The sequence below is a fragment of the Mixophyes fleayi genome, chromosome 11, assembly GCF_038048845.1.
Source record: "Mixophyes fleayi isolate aMixFle1 chromosome 11, aMixFle1.hap1, whole genome shotgun sequence".
In the NCBI taxonomy this organism is placed as follows: Eukaryota; Metazoa; Chordata; class Amphibia; order Anura; family Limnodynastidae; genus Mixophyes; species Mixophyes fleayi.
In genome coordinates, this window is record NC_134412.1 from 19,328,120 (window position 1) to 19,343,214 (window position 15,095).

Genomic DNA, 15,095 nt, shown 5'->3' on the forward strand with positions numbered 1-15,095 from the left:
ATCCTACATTGACGGATCCTACATTGACGGATCCTACATTGATGGATTCTACATTGACGGATCCTACATTGACGGATCCTACATTGACGGATCCTACATTGACGGATCCTACATTGATGGATCCTACATTGACGGATCCTACATTGACGGATCCTACATTGACGGATCCTACATTGAACTCATCGGTCACATGATGCGTGGTGTTCTACGTGTACACATGCACAAGCTGGTTTGGGAGGAACCATGGGAAACAGGGAGGCTGAGAGGTCTCCCAGTATTCCGGAAGTCTCCTGGACATTCTAAGAAATTATGCACGTATGATCTTCACAGCCATTTACCATTGGTGATATTACAATGACATTTTGATAAATGTTTATAGCAGGGCAGCAGAGAGGGATTCATTTATTTGTTTTTATTTTTGTCCCCACTTCCACCCAAGCCATTACTTTTTTTATTGTGGCACTTGGTGCTTATATGCCACCCCATTCATGAGTTAAATAGATGATGATCTCTGTGTTGTTGACATAACAAAAGCACATTCCATCTCTGAGAGGAGAGATAATAGAAAGAATAATACAAATATAATTATTATAATCATTTGTTTATTAAAGTGTACCTAGCATGCAGTTTCCAAAAACCTAGAATAAATAGTACACTCTGAGTTAAAGCTGAAGTGCAATGTACATTCATTAACACATATACCATTCTTGAGTAACACCATCTGTAACACTGTGCCCGTCTCTTTCTGTTTCATAAATGTCTCTGGCATTATTTCAATTAGCTGCTGGTGCGGGCAATAATTATAATGTCATGTGATCATTCAGAGCCAATGTAATTAAAGCTGGCAGTTTGATGATGTCACAGAATGCTTCTCAAGAGTGAGTGCAGTGAGCAGTCTCCTGCGAGTACAGGGATATTCACACTCTCATAAATACTTGTGAATATTGTACATATAATATTTGATAGCTTTGCAGAAAATGGCTAAATGGCTAACATACTGGCATATGAACTGATGAGTATAAAAAAATGTTTACATCTGTAACACACATTAAATGTAACCTAGGTATTGTCTCGTCAGATATCTATTTAATGTGTAGGTGACTCTTTAACAGCTGTGCAATTAAAGTATTTATTCTGGAAAACATTATAAACAATTAACAAATAATGAAAGCAAAATAACCAGCTCTTGTGTTACCTGACCATACAACTTTACAATCTGAGGGTGCCGGGGACAGGTCAGACTGAAGCGAATCCATTAAAAGATAATATGAAAGATTTAAAACATAGAAGGTATTTGAAATACACAGCCTTGGTGTTTTATATGTAATATGTCACATACTGGGTCAGTTTGATTGACTGATGTGATGTGAGTTCTCTGCACAGCGCTGCAGAATACAACGGAGTTCTCTGCACAGCGCTGCGGAAGCGCTATAGAAATAGATGATGATGATGATGATGATTTAAAGCTGGCTTGAATAGCTTGAGCATCGCTAGTCAGGATTAGAATAGTACAGTTTATATTAATTATTTATTTTAATAAAATTAAATTTTTCCGTTTGTTATCCATTATCCCTTTGTTGCGGCTGGGCTCCTTATAAATTAATATTCTGGAGATCACCGAATAAATGGCAATTGAAGACGAGGGGCATTGCTCAAGTGGGCCAACATTCCACCCATGCTGTCAATGACAGTCTGGGGGCCCAGTCCTAGGAACAGAAACTAGTTTTCAGCATTAAAAAACTGAATGCTACATGTTTCTAATGCAGAGTGTATTAGAATGTTGTGATGTCAGTTTATGATGTCCTTAGGACACCCCCTCAATGATAGGCATGCTAGGTAAGGGAAAAGGTTGTCCGAATCCGACATTTTCTGCCATCCTGCACAGTGGCTTAGTGGTTAGCACTTCTGCCTCACAGCGCTGGGTTCATGAGTTCGATTCCCGGGCATGGCATTATATGTGTGGAGTTTGTATGTTCTCCCTGTGTTTGCGTGGGTTTCCTCCGGGTGCTCTGGTTTCCTCCCACATTCCAAAAACATACTTGTAGGTTAATTGGCTGCTATCAAATTGACCCTTAGTCTCTGTCTGTGTGTATGTTAGAGGATTTAGACTGTAAGCTCCAATGGGGCAGGGACTGATCTGAGTGAGTTCTCTGTACAGCACTGTGGAATTAGTGGTGCTATATAAATAGCTGATGATGATGATGATCCTGCACTTATAGATTCAGGCAACCTGGATCTAATAGTAGTTTGCTTATGAGTTGCATTTACATACATTTTACTATTAATCTAGATCTGGCAATTAGTTCTGACTTCTGATGCTCTCCCCTGGTTAATCTCTTTGTAAAGTACTAAAATAAGAAATTAAAAAAATAAATTGTTCATTCATCCCCATATAACATACCAAATATTATATAAAGGTGTACCTACCGGTATTTGGTATCGTTCTACTCAGAGAACAGGAACTAATTAAAATGTGGGTTAAATTAATGGTGTTGACCTATTTGAGTGAATAGGAATAAAACACATATTGTTTTGAGACTTCATCAATCTTCGCCTATGTTTCTCTGTATATTACAATTAAAACAATATATATTTCTTTCAGTATGTTACATACAGTAAGTAATGCTGGGCTACAAAAGCAGGATGAACACAAGATGAAACCATGTCCTGATATATTTTATGGAGCTTGTCTCTGTCATAATAGGCCATGATCAATACTTAGCGTTGGTTTAAGAACAGACTTGACCTTGGAAATAAAATACTATTCTGCCTGCATGAAAAAAATATTAGAAATAAAGAGGGCACATCTGTCAAAAGTCCTGATTTTTGTGACATATTAGGGGTTGTTTCTCCAATTAACAGAGCCAAGAGTGCTTAACAGCTTCGCAGAGTTGCTTTGAAGAAGCAGACTGTGCGGATTGGTTGATTCATACATGGGGCAGGGCGGTAACATCTCAGCGACTCGTTCACAGTTTTGACTTGTATCACATTCCATCAAGGCACTGCCCTAAAGATGTGGGAGGGCTTGCAGCCGTTTAGTTTTGGAGTGGGTTTACCTGCATGCTTCATGTCTGCAAATTTGGTGGTTTAGCAGTCTTTAAAAATGATTTTGGAAAACTATTTGGTAAATGCACAGAACCCCAAAACCACCCATCCAAAAGCCGTTACATTGATCCATGGATAGATGTAATGCTAGATTCAAGAATGCTGTTCCTTTTATGAGACACTGTGCGCATGTAGGAATCATCCATGGGGTGGAGAATGTTTGAAAGTGCCCACTAGCCAATGTTAGGTGATTTTTTTTCTTTTTCTGAATCCAACATTTCTTCCATGGCATCAAACCTCACGCTTCTCAATTATATCCTATTCTTGATTGAGTATTGGTCTGGAGATTTTGCTCAAAGAACATGTCCTCAACTGATCATCCTCTAGTAGACCCCAGACAGAGACGTGTCTCCAGACTCAGACCAGGTGGAAGATCTAGTTGAAGGCTGTCTTCTCTTGACATATCTTGCCACGAACCGTGGACATAGTCTTGTGCGATTGAAAAGTTCGGCCAGATTACTCTTGAATTTAACTCCAAAGAAAGCATAGAGCACAGGGTTGAGGCAACAGTGGAAGTAACACAGACCAGATGTGACCGATAATGCAATGTCAATTTTATTTTCGAGATTACAGCTGTTTTTAAGAGCATTCAACGTCTTCAGTGTATCCAAAAATGCTACAACATTATACGGGGTCCAACACAAGAAGAAAGCCACCACAACAGAAATTATAAGTCTTAGCGCCCTCTGCTTTTTAAATCCTTGGGACTTTAGCAGGGTTATTATGATATGTGAGTAAAAAAGCAACATGCCACCCAGAGGTAACAAAAATCCCAAGAAGTGGAACAGAAATGTCAAGGCCAATTTCCAGGACACAGAAGTTTCGATGGGGAAAAAGGGCTCACAAACGGTCATGTTTATGCGGGGCTCAATCAAGACTGAATAATACATTGCATCAGGAACAGACAATAGAAAGCACAGGCACCACACTAAAAAACAGCTCCAATGAACGAGGTCCATTCGGTTTTTTTTGTAGATCTGGACGGCAAACACTATGGACAGATAGCGGTCACAGCTGATACAGGTAAGAAGGAAAGTGCCGGCATAGAAGTTGATTTTGAAGATAGAGGCCACTATTTTGCATACGGCTTCACCAAATATCCAACCATTAGTAGTCTGCACCGCCCAAAATGGCAAAGTGGCAACCAGCAATATATCGGCCAGCGCCAGATGCAAAATGAACATATCGGTGCTCTGCAGTTTCCGCCTGTTGGGCAGCATGACCACCATGATCAACCCATTTCCCAGGATTCCGAGCAGGAACAAAAGACTATAAAGTACAGGCAAAAAACTTTGATCAAAACTCTTGTTCTCCTCTTGGCTGCAGGGAATAACATCTTCACTGTCTGAATATGCCGAGTATCCATAGGTGTTGTTCTCAATGTCACTTGGATTGAAGGTGAAACTCTGAAAACAAGTAAAATGTGACAATAGTCAGGAGGCAAACTATATTTTTAAGCTAAGATAAAAAGGAGTATGGTCACACTGTAGAATTAAATACATTTTGCAGCCGTAGACAACTTTAAAATATTGGTTCATACATGCCATCTTGCAACTTTTAATAAATGTATTGCTTGAACGTTCTTGCTTCATCTTTAGGCATCCTTATGTTTTCACCAAGGGCCTTGGAAATATAGAAAGGCCATAGAAGAAAAAAGCAATGTATTTTGTGAAAGCTGCAAGACGGGATATACAAAGCAATATACCCAAGTAGTCTGAATGTTAAAAAACATTTCAAGTGAAACTATTATTTACTTACAAAAGTTTTCTCATAAACATTCAGAGCTAGATTTACTAAGCTGCGTGTTTGAAGAAGTGGGGAAGTTGCCTATAGCAACCAGATTCTAGCTGTCATTTTGTAGAAAGCACTAAATAAATGATAGCTAGAATCTGATTGGTTGCTATAGGCAACATCCCCACTTTTTCAAACCCGCAGCTTAGTAAATCTAGCCCTTAGTTTTTTAAAATAGAGGATTTAATAAAGGCTTTTTTCATAAATGATATTCAGTGGAAAGGTTTCATTTGTAATGTGATTTGGAGCATGCAGAGATCAAATTAGATAATAACCGATACATACTGCCCTCCACACACATTAGGGGCATGCAGTCTGGGAACATATGTATACTTCCTAAAACTCACATAGGAAAAGTAAAATTCCTCCTAAATTTAAATACTATAATTCATACTAACAGTGTCCAAACATATATTCATAAATAGAAAGATAAACAGCTATCCATACGTCAAATACAGCTGTCACGCAGGGAATGGGAGGAAATGTGTTTTGGCTCAACTGATCAACTTTACATAGCCTTGTTTGGTGACTATACATTGGTAAATTTATATTGCACTGATATATGATAAAATTGGTTTCTATGACACTCACCAGTAAAAGAAAATCTGCTACTTATAAGCATTGGGGATTAAAAAGCAAGTTGCAAAGGTGAGGTTGTAAAATTCTGTCATCGGTCTAGCTGACCAATCCCAGACCTCCACACCAGCTAGGTCAGTCTTTGGGAAAACTGTCAAATTATAAGGTGTCCATCTTTCCTGCCAGTCTCAGCCACCTAGTATTTTATTCTTATGTAACTTTATATTCTGAATTGTATCCGTTTATTTTATAATTGTTTTTTGCTGTATGTTATATGTCATCTTTTAAATTGTTTTCGTGTTCTGTACCCTTTTTTCGTGTATTAAATTTCCATTTAATAAGTTAATGTGCTAATTGTTCTAAACGATTCCATAGCCTGTTTAGAAGAGATAGATTACTTGGCTGTGATAACCCTTTCAATGCAGGTGTTGAAGTGTTGAACTCTTTTAGCTGTCAGAATGCAGAGTGTGCACAACTGAGTAATTAAGTTACGGGCTTCTATTAGTCACATACAGTAGATGGTGTAGCCCCCTACAGTAGCTCAAAGTTCTTCAATACTTCATTTGTAAAGTAGAATTCTTGCCTTCTGATTAGTGGACTGACAATTCCTTAAATACATAATGGTGGAGGGGTATGAAAACTGTTCCACAGATCGCTGATCTGATTGGTTGCAATGAGCAGCACAATATTTTCTACCCCTGTCACCTGTGGAAAAGTTTTCATAAATGTCTCTCAACGAGGGAGCCGATTTATTAAAGGGTAAATAGCCATGTTGCCAGCAAAAACAGGTGTATTGCCACTGATAGGGCTTTTTGCGCTTCCCTCTGTACATCAAAGGATTACCGTTAACAAAACCACACCGGGGGTAAGATTAATTGCCCGAAAGTTGGAGATAGCTTCCCCATGACCTAGCATGGGGATGGCTATTTAATAAGTCTCATGTATACCACCGCAATACTTGCTCTGTTATTTTCATCTCAAGATCGAGATAACAGATGAAAATCATTGAAACTTGAAATCATTTATACTTTACATAAAGCATTTAATTTTTTGTCCTTTTTTAAAACTATTTTTTACCTTTTTTTTTAACTTTAATTTTATTTAGTGGAAGTGAAAGCTCACATGTGCTAACCACCTAGCCAAGTCACACAAACGCCTATCTGAAAAAACTGGCCCAGCGAAGCCATGAGTTAACCCTTACAGCTCTGGACCAGTATTGCCGGGGGACAGAGAATAGCTCAGTTGTCCAAGTAATAGTTTTTTGATAAAAATTCAGATTAAATAGGACCTTACGTGCTCTCCAAGGTATTTACAGGTGTATTTTACTTAACACAGTAATTACACCACTCGCCCCATAGCCCATCACATGCCACCTAAAGAATGTAGACTGGAGCCAGGACCAGTGATTTTGGTTCCATGACTTAATTAACACATTACAGGTGATGCAGCCAATTACAATGCTGTCTGGCTGCTTCAGTTTCGTACTCTACTCCAGCAGCCCTGCTTGGAGCTTGTATAAGTTAAGTAAACTCCTATTGGCTCCTGTCATTCATTCAACAAAAGCAGGCGAGGCTGTGATTGGCTGCACTGCTTACTATTCATGAATGACTTCCAGCAGCTGATATCGCATTATGTATTTACTTCATCCTGTGGCATGAGTGGACTCTACACACTGGCTACAGAGCACTCCACATAAAACAAAGGAGCCCGCGTCCCACTTTGTACTCGCCTCCACCCCTCTCTTAGCATCCCTGGTCATAAGTATCTCACATTTGTTTAGAAGTGATAGCTTGGAAATGATAGATGTCTACTAAGTTATGCTAAGTTATGCTAGGGCAGCACGGTGGCTAAGTGGTTAGCACTTCTGCCCGCACAGCGCTGGGGTCATGACTTCAATTTCCGACCATGGCCTTATCTGTGTGGAGTTTGTATGTTTTCCCTGTGTTTGTGTGGGTTTCCTCCAGGTGCTCTGGTTTTCTCCCACACTCCAAAAACATACTAGTAGGTTAATTGGCTGCTGTCAAAATTGACCCTAGTATCTCTCTCTGTCTGTCTGTGTGTGTATGTTAGGGAATTTAGACTGAAAGCTCCAATGGGGCAGGGACTGATGTGAGTGAGTTCTCTGTACAGCGTTGTGGAATCAGTGGCGCTATATAAATTAATGATGATGATGATGATGATGATGATGATGATGCTAAGTTTTACTACCGTGGACAGATCTCTGCACTTAGAGGTTATTGGTGTGTCATCATCGGATCCCTCTTCTCTACAGTAAACATATCTTGGTTAGAGGGGCTTAATTGGTCTCCACTAAACAGGATGTCACTGTACTGCTCCGCTGTCAGGGCCAGGTTGGTCTGCTGGGCATGGGGGCATATGCCCCATGGGTCGGTCCCATAGTGGGCTACCATGGGCTGGGTCACTGGGTCACCTGCATATTTTTCTTTTATAATGTTCTTAATAGGCTGCTGAGTCAAGTCTTGCTCCCCTGTCTGTGCTTTGCCAGCCCTCCCCTGTCTGCTGTGCTCTGCATATAAGAGTTGGGGGGGAGGGGAAGTGAATGAATAAAGTGGAAGAGAATGATGAAAGGGGAAGAGATTAAATAAAGAGGAAGAGAGAAAAGAGAGGGGAAGGGAATGTTGAAAAGGGAGAGGTGAATTATAAAGGGGGGGGGGTAATAATAGAGGGGAGCAGAATGATAAAATTGGGAAGAACGATAAAGGGGCTGATGAAGTGGTTAAAAGATGTACCAGGGGTCATAATAGAGGAAAAAGGATGAGAGAGGAAGGAAAGAGCTTGAGGAGAGAAAATTATTTTTTATATAGCGCCACTAATTCCGCAGCGCTGTACAGAGAACTCATTCACATCTGTCCTGCCCCCATTGGAGCTTACAGTCTAAATTCCCTAATATAGACACACACTCACACACAGACAGACAGAGAGAGAGAGAGACTAGGGTCAATTTTTGATAGCAGCTAATTAACCTACCAGTATGTTTTTGGAGTGTGGGAGGAAACCCACGCAAACACAGGGAGAACATACAAACTCCACACAGATAAGGCCATGGTCGGGAATCAAACTCATGACCCCAGTGCTGTGAGGCAGAAGTGCTAACCACTAGGCCACTGTGCTGTCCCAGATCTCTCTTTACATCTCCTGTCTTGGTCAACTCATCCTCTCCTTCAGCCTACAATATCACCTCTATGCTCAAGACACTCTAATCTATCTTTCCTCCCCTGACATCTATCCATCTCTCCTCTCCTGTATGTCTGGTTGCCTTTCTGCCATCTCCACATGATGGCTGGATGCTACCGCAAGTTTAACAAATTCCAAACTGAATTTATTGTCTTTCCACCACCCAGTGCCACAACCTGTCTCCTTTAAGGTTGATGGTGTTGTCCTCTCCCCTCCTGGTCCCCATGCAAGCTGCCCACCTTGACGCTACCATCAATTTCTCACCCCACATCCCGTCCCTTGCTCAATGTCGACTCCACCTTTGCAGCATTGGCAAGATTCACCCTCTCGTCTCACTGGATGTCGCCAAGACCATCATCCATGCTCTTGTCATGTGCCACCTTGATTATTGCAACCTCCTCCTCTCTGTCCTGCCTGTCACAGTCTGTTCTCCCCCTTTAATATGTCCTGAATGCAGCATCGTGACTGGTCTTCCTTGCCCACCATTCCTCTTGGCTCCCCATTCAATCCAGAATACAATTCAAGTTGCTAACCCTCACCTATAAAGCCCTCTTTAATGACTCCCCCTCCTACATCTCCAACCTTGTTAAGAAAGACTCCTCTACTCACCAACTCTGTTCTGTCAATGACCTTCACCTCTCCTTCTCTCCTATCCCCACCTCGCACTCTCGACTTCAGGACTTTTCCCGCACTGCTGCCCACCATTGGAACTGTGTGCCTCGTCTGACCAGACTTGCCCTCCACCTCCAATCTTTTCATACTTGCCTACCCATACTTAGACAACTAAGACAATGTCCTCATGCTCCACTTGACCTTCCTTCCACCCCTATTGTATCCATTTGCTATCCTTCCCCATCCTAAAAAACTCCGTCCTCTTGTTCCACCTACCTTTTTTTCCACTCACTTCCCTCCATCCCTGTCATCTTCATTTGCTTCCCTGTTAATGCTCATGAGTTTGGTCCTCTTTGGCTCCTACCTCCTCATCCTCTTTGAAAGGTTTCCTTTGTTCTAGTGTCTTATAATGTAGTTGCTTTCTCTTATGCATCTTCTTGTATTGATATTTACTGATTCTGTTGTTTCTTTTGCCCCTTACTTTATTTGTATATTGCTTTGTTTATATTTTGTTGATTTGAGTGGCACTGCAGGTATATGCCATATGTATACATGTATAAGAAATATATGAATAAACATTATTTTTATTTGAAAGACAAGGGGAAAAATAGGAAAGCCAATTAAAAAAATTAATTTAGGCATATTTCATATACATGCATGCAAATGGTTTACACATGATGAATGATACATGCATTAGAAAATACAGGTTCAACAAAGGATATAACCCTATTGAAAGGATTGTGTTACTATAAAGTCTCTTACGAGCTATAATGAGAGGTTTAGGTATTATAGTTTAAAAGATGAAAAAATGTAAGTGAGCATAAAGGAGTTTAGAGAACAGCTACTAAAATGTTATCTATATATATAAAAGAAGTTTGTTTATTGGTGAATATCTTCCACAGCTCTCAAGTTAAAGCTGTCAAATCTTACATAGTTATTTAGATTTGAAAAAGTACCCTATTAGATCACATAGCGACAACACAGCAAAGTACAGAGTGATAAAATATTGAAAACATCATTCTTTGGTTGTAAACATTTGTTTGACTGCTGGAAGGACACCTCGCCACAATAAGACATAACAACAAAGCGACAAAGCAACAAATTTTGTTTTCTAAATAGAATTTTTGCTCTATTTACCAAATCATTTGCTAATATATAAAAGCTGCTATACATTGCAAATCGGACCCACACAATGCCGGGTGACCCTATTAGTTACTTATATTTGCAAATCATTTGCATCCTCTTATCCTTTAGTTCTCTTAATTTTTAAGAAGCACCAACTTGCTATTACTTATCTTATAGCTCCCGATTTTGGTGGGACAGTCCCCAATTGCAGCTCTCAAAATGGGAGGTGCTTATCCAAAATGGGTGGAGCTTTACACAAACTGAGCATTGGGGGAGGATCTGAGCAGAGTGTGGGCGAGGCTTACTTTCTCACAATTCTGCATGTTTCAAAGCCGGAGGTATGTCTTAGAGGATAGGGTTAAAGAGATCTTAAAAGGAATTTACAACCTGTTAAGTTCTCCATAAATCTAATAATGAACATTCCAGTATCTGGGCCTTTGCACTCACTACATATAAGAACAATCTGGACATATAGCATAGCATGCTTTTTACTAGAGATGCTCACTGACCCCTGTGAAGTGGTTTTGGTTTTGGATCTGGATTAGCTTCGTGTTTTGGTTTTATTTTTGGCAAAACCGCCCTCGTGTGTTTTGGCTTTAGAATTGGTTTTGGATCTGTATTTTTTTTTTAGAAAAATTGCTAAAATATGCTAAAATTACATAATTTTGCTCTTTGTTTGATCCTACATTATTATTAACTACAATAACACTAATTTCAAGTCATTTGCAGTCAATTTTGACCACCTCACAGATCAAAATATTACTTTCATACACTTTCGGACAAATACTGCAGCGACCTGGCTGGATGGTAAGCGACAAAGCAATGACACAAACACACGGCAGTTCCTAGCACATCTAGGACACATTGGCACACAGCAGTGGCAGAAAAGAAAAGTCAGAAGAAAAGCCTGCGAGGCCTAGTATTTGTATTTCAGCAATGACAATTAGCAATGGAGCAATGGAGCTCTGCTCTTTGGGTGAATATAACACTGTTAGGAACCCCTCCAGCCGCCACAACACAACCCGGAATCTACTCTGCCAGTCAGGTGTTTACTGGAGCCCCTGATGGTGGGGACAGACTGGGCTGCAGACTGACAGAGGGTCGTGAAGTGTGTACTGGCTGGGGAGAACCCAAGCAAGCGGAGTGGAATCCAAGCAGAGGTCAGGGGCTGGCAGCAGACAACAGTACCAGTATACAAGCTGAGGTCAAGGGTCACGAGCAGACAGGGAGGTCGGTATTCAAGCCAGAGGTCAGGGTCACGAGATTCACAAGCAAAGTCCAAATCCAAGCCAAGGGTCATACACGGGTAAACAACAGCAAGTCCAATAGACAGGAACAGGGCAGAGAGCAGGTACAGCAGACTGGATACAGAGACTATAACCGGCAATGAGGCAGCAGACCTCATTGCCTTAAATACAAATACAGACCAATCAGGAGTAGGATACACTGCTGCAGGCTAATTGCTCATACAGAGCAGGGCCAATCAGGGCTTGTCCCTGAAATACACAGATGCAGGCTAATGCCTGTAAATCAGACCTCTAATTAATCAGCCCACAGGCTGCCTGTCATGCGCATGCGCCCGCCTACCGCCGGGACGCAGCGCTATAGTAGAGGCGTCCGTCCGTTGCCCTTGTGACGGCCGGGCAGGAATAGAAAATGACGTCCCGGTCGTCAAGGTGACGGCCGGGACGCCAGGGGGAGCCAGAAGCGAGCCGCGGCGGCTGTGAGTACCGCCGCGGCTTGTGACAAACACCATACACTTTTTTGTGCAAATTTAGAAGAAAAGCCTGCAAGAACTAGTAGTTGTATCTTTCTGCAATGAGAATTACCAACACAGCTCTCCTTTTTGTATGTTACCTATATAACACAGTAGAATGTGACTGCAGAATTACATCAACCCTGTAAGCCCTATTATTTGTATTTTTCTGCAATGAAAATTAGCAATGGAGCAATGGAGCTCTCCTGAATGTCACTGATTACATTGTTGAACACTGCTACCACCTCCTCTTTCAATGCTATTGGCCTGCCCAATTACTCTACACTCTGTGCTACCCCTTCCGGGTCCCTCTCTCAAATGGCGCTAGCTCGCTGTGGTGGGCGGTATTTATAGATTCCAAAACTCCCGAGATCCGCCGACGTAACAATGAAGTTTTTCCTCGTATTCGATTCCGAAAAAGCGCGAAAGTACCGGGCCGATTCGGATCCCCTAAGTTCGGGTGTGTTTGGTTCCCGAGGAACCGAGCCTGAGCATCTCTACTTTTTACAGTAAGGGACAGTGTGTCATTATAGGGCTTTTTAACTTCCTGATTTGTACTTCTTATAACTTTTGCTTAATATAGACTGCAAAAAAAAATTGCACTAAATTTCGTTAAAATAATAGACTTTTTAATATCAGCAACAGAAGTTGAAAGGAATAGAAGTTTGCATTCACTCGGGTGCAATAGTACTCTACAAAGACAGATTTTTTTTCTGTGAGTTGCATAACATGTGTTAGCTCCAATATTTTTTTTTAAATACATGATCCAACTTTCAGCACTGTTGCGATCCTGCAGAAGGCACTGCTCTTGATGAGCTGTGAGCTGTCAGGTTGTGGAGAGGGAGTCTGACAATGAAGCTATTGAGCCATAAGAGATAGGACTGGACAGTCTCTCACTCCCTGTGCTGACATCTCACAGTCTGCTTGAGGCTGCACCAAGCTTAACGTAATGAGCTACCTCCCCCAGACCAAGTCAAGTGGTCTTTGTCCTTTAAGCGATTGCAAGAAAATTACAACCTGTGCACAAAGGTTGTGCCCTCACCAGGACTTCCTAAGGAATCTTCTGTATTTGGGAAAGCCGGACAGAACGATGTCTTGAGGAGCAGTGGTCCTTTCCTCAGATGCTGTAATCAGATGCACGAATCCAAAACATCATGTTGTCCCACTTTCCAGACAAAAAAGACAGTTGATGCCACCACTCTACTCCATGAATTCTTTTGGTTTCAAACTCTTAGGAGAGTTTTAAAACTGATACCTGATACTGGTCTTGCACCAGTATCAGATCAAATGAATTATGTCTCCCATTGCTGCAAAATTTGGTGAGCACTGTGGCATGATTATTGCATTTTGCCCTATAAGCTCCGTGAGTATGTGTAAAAACAATATCTAAAATGAACTTAAAATATGGGAAGTTTTATACAAGTCTTGGGTCAGCTTGCACAATGCCTCTTTAACTACAGTTGTATAGCGATAGAAAATGCTTATGCACTGTATTCTTTAACTTTCTGTTTCATGGAAACTGCTCTTTAATACACAATCTAAAGAATATTTTACCATTCTGAAGAGACCACGACAAGTGTGAGTAATTATATTTTACGTTATGTTTCACCAAAAACAATTCACAAAGAAAATAGAGAAGGCTCCTAAAATGTTACTGTTTTACTGTTTACTTAAGACGTCTATCTTGTAAGTTAGAGCACATATTAGTTTTCTTGGATTGTGTTCTAAATGTCATGAACACACATGTAATTACTTGAACTATATAATATATATAGTAATTGTTATATCATTTTAAAACACCATAATTCCAAATGTAAAACTGGTAAAATATATGCATTCTATTGTCAGGCGATAAAGAATAATTTAACATTTTGCGCTTACCTTGATATCATAATTCATGTTGAGCTAAAGGCACTGTTTCAGTTCTAGTCAGCTCTGAGTAATGTGGTTTAGTAATGGAAGTGAGAGTAGATGATCGTCAGAATATAAAGGTGATTGATGGTTTTAAAAGGATGTGCAACGCTCCTCTGTCTGCTTGTGACCATATATATATATATATATATATATACACACATATACTATCTCTCTATATATTCTCTCTATATATCTATATCTATGGTCATGAGCACATATATATATATATATATATATATATATATATACATATATATACATACATGTATATGTATGTACACATATAGATATATGTATATACACACATATATATATATATATATATATATATATATATATATATATATATATATATCTAATATATAAATGCTTAGTGGCGTCTGTCTGTCTGTGTGTGTGTGGAAAAAAAACAACAAGTTGCAGCGCCATCTGCTGGGCAGAGTTATACACTGACCTACTAAATTCTTAGTGTGTGTGGGAAAAAAAAATCAAAAAGGGCTGAAATTTGGTAGGGCTCAAACTCATTTTCGTGAGGTAATTTTACCTCATGAACACACATGTGTAGAGGCGTGCGTTAGTGTGTGTGTGTGTGTGGAAAAAACTATTTTCTCAGAAAGGGCTCATCCAATTGACCTGAAATTTGGTATACTGACATTATTTGACAAAAAAATTAGAATAGTCAAGTCAGTTAACTTCCATCATCCCCCCTTCACCCCGTGGGAGGGGTAGTAAAGGCTAAATTTACAAGTTGAGGGGTCAAACTCATATTCGTGAGGTAATTTGACCTCATGAACACACATTAAAAAGGGCGCTTGCGTCGGGAAGTAACGCTCTTCCCTTGAGGAGGCCTGGGCTAGGCCCAAATGCATGACAAGAACCTTTTTAAGACCTTAAGTATCTTGATTTGACTAGAATGCATGAGTATCATGCACGGGTTAACTTGTATATATATATATGTACATACATGTTTTTCAGCTGCTAACTAAAATATTTTTATTATGTACATTTGTTCAATTCGTTG

General features: G+C 40.3%; 1 protein-coding gene and 1 long non-coding RNA gene across 2 annotated transcripts in view; one reads left to right on the forward strand and one right to left on the reverse strand.

Moving 5' to 3' along the window:
* Positions 1-585: 585 nt before the first annotated feature.
* Positions 586-14,165, reverse strand: LOC142107642 (C-X-C chemokine receptor type 3-like). Its single transcript, XM_075191197.1, has 2 exons — positions 14,042-14,165; positions 586-4,511 (listed from the first exon to the last, which is right to left on the reverse strand). The coding sequence occupies exons 1-2, from the start codon at positions 14,057-14,059 to the stop codon at positions 3,429-3,431; spliced, it is 1,101 nt and encodes a 366-aa protein (XP_075047298.1). The 5' UTR covers positions 14,060-14,165; the 3' UTR covers positions 586-3,428.
* LOC142107645 (uncharacterized) overlaps positions 12,881-15,095 on the forward strand; it is a 176,111-nt gene continuing 173,896 nt past the window's right edge. Inside the window, exon 1 of the long non-coding RNA XR_012679991.1 lies at positions 12,881-13,738. This is a non-coding gene — a long non-coding RNA (uncharacterized LOC142107645). The remainder of the gene's footprint in view (positions 13,739-15,095) is intronic.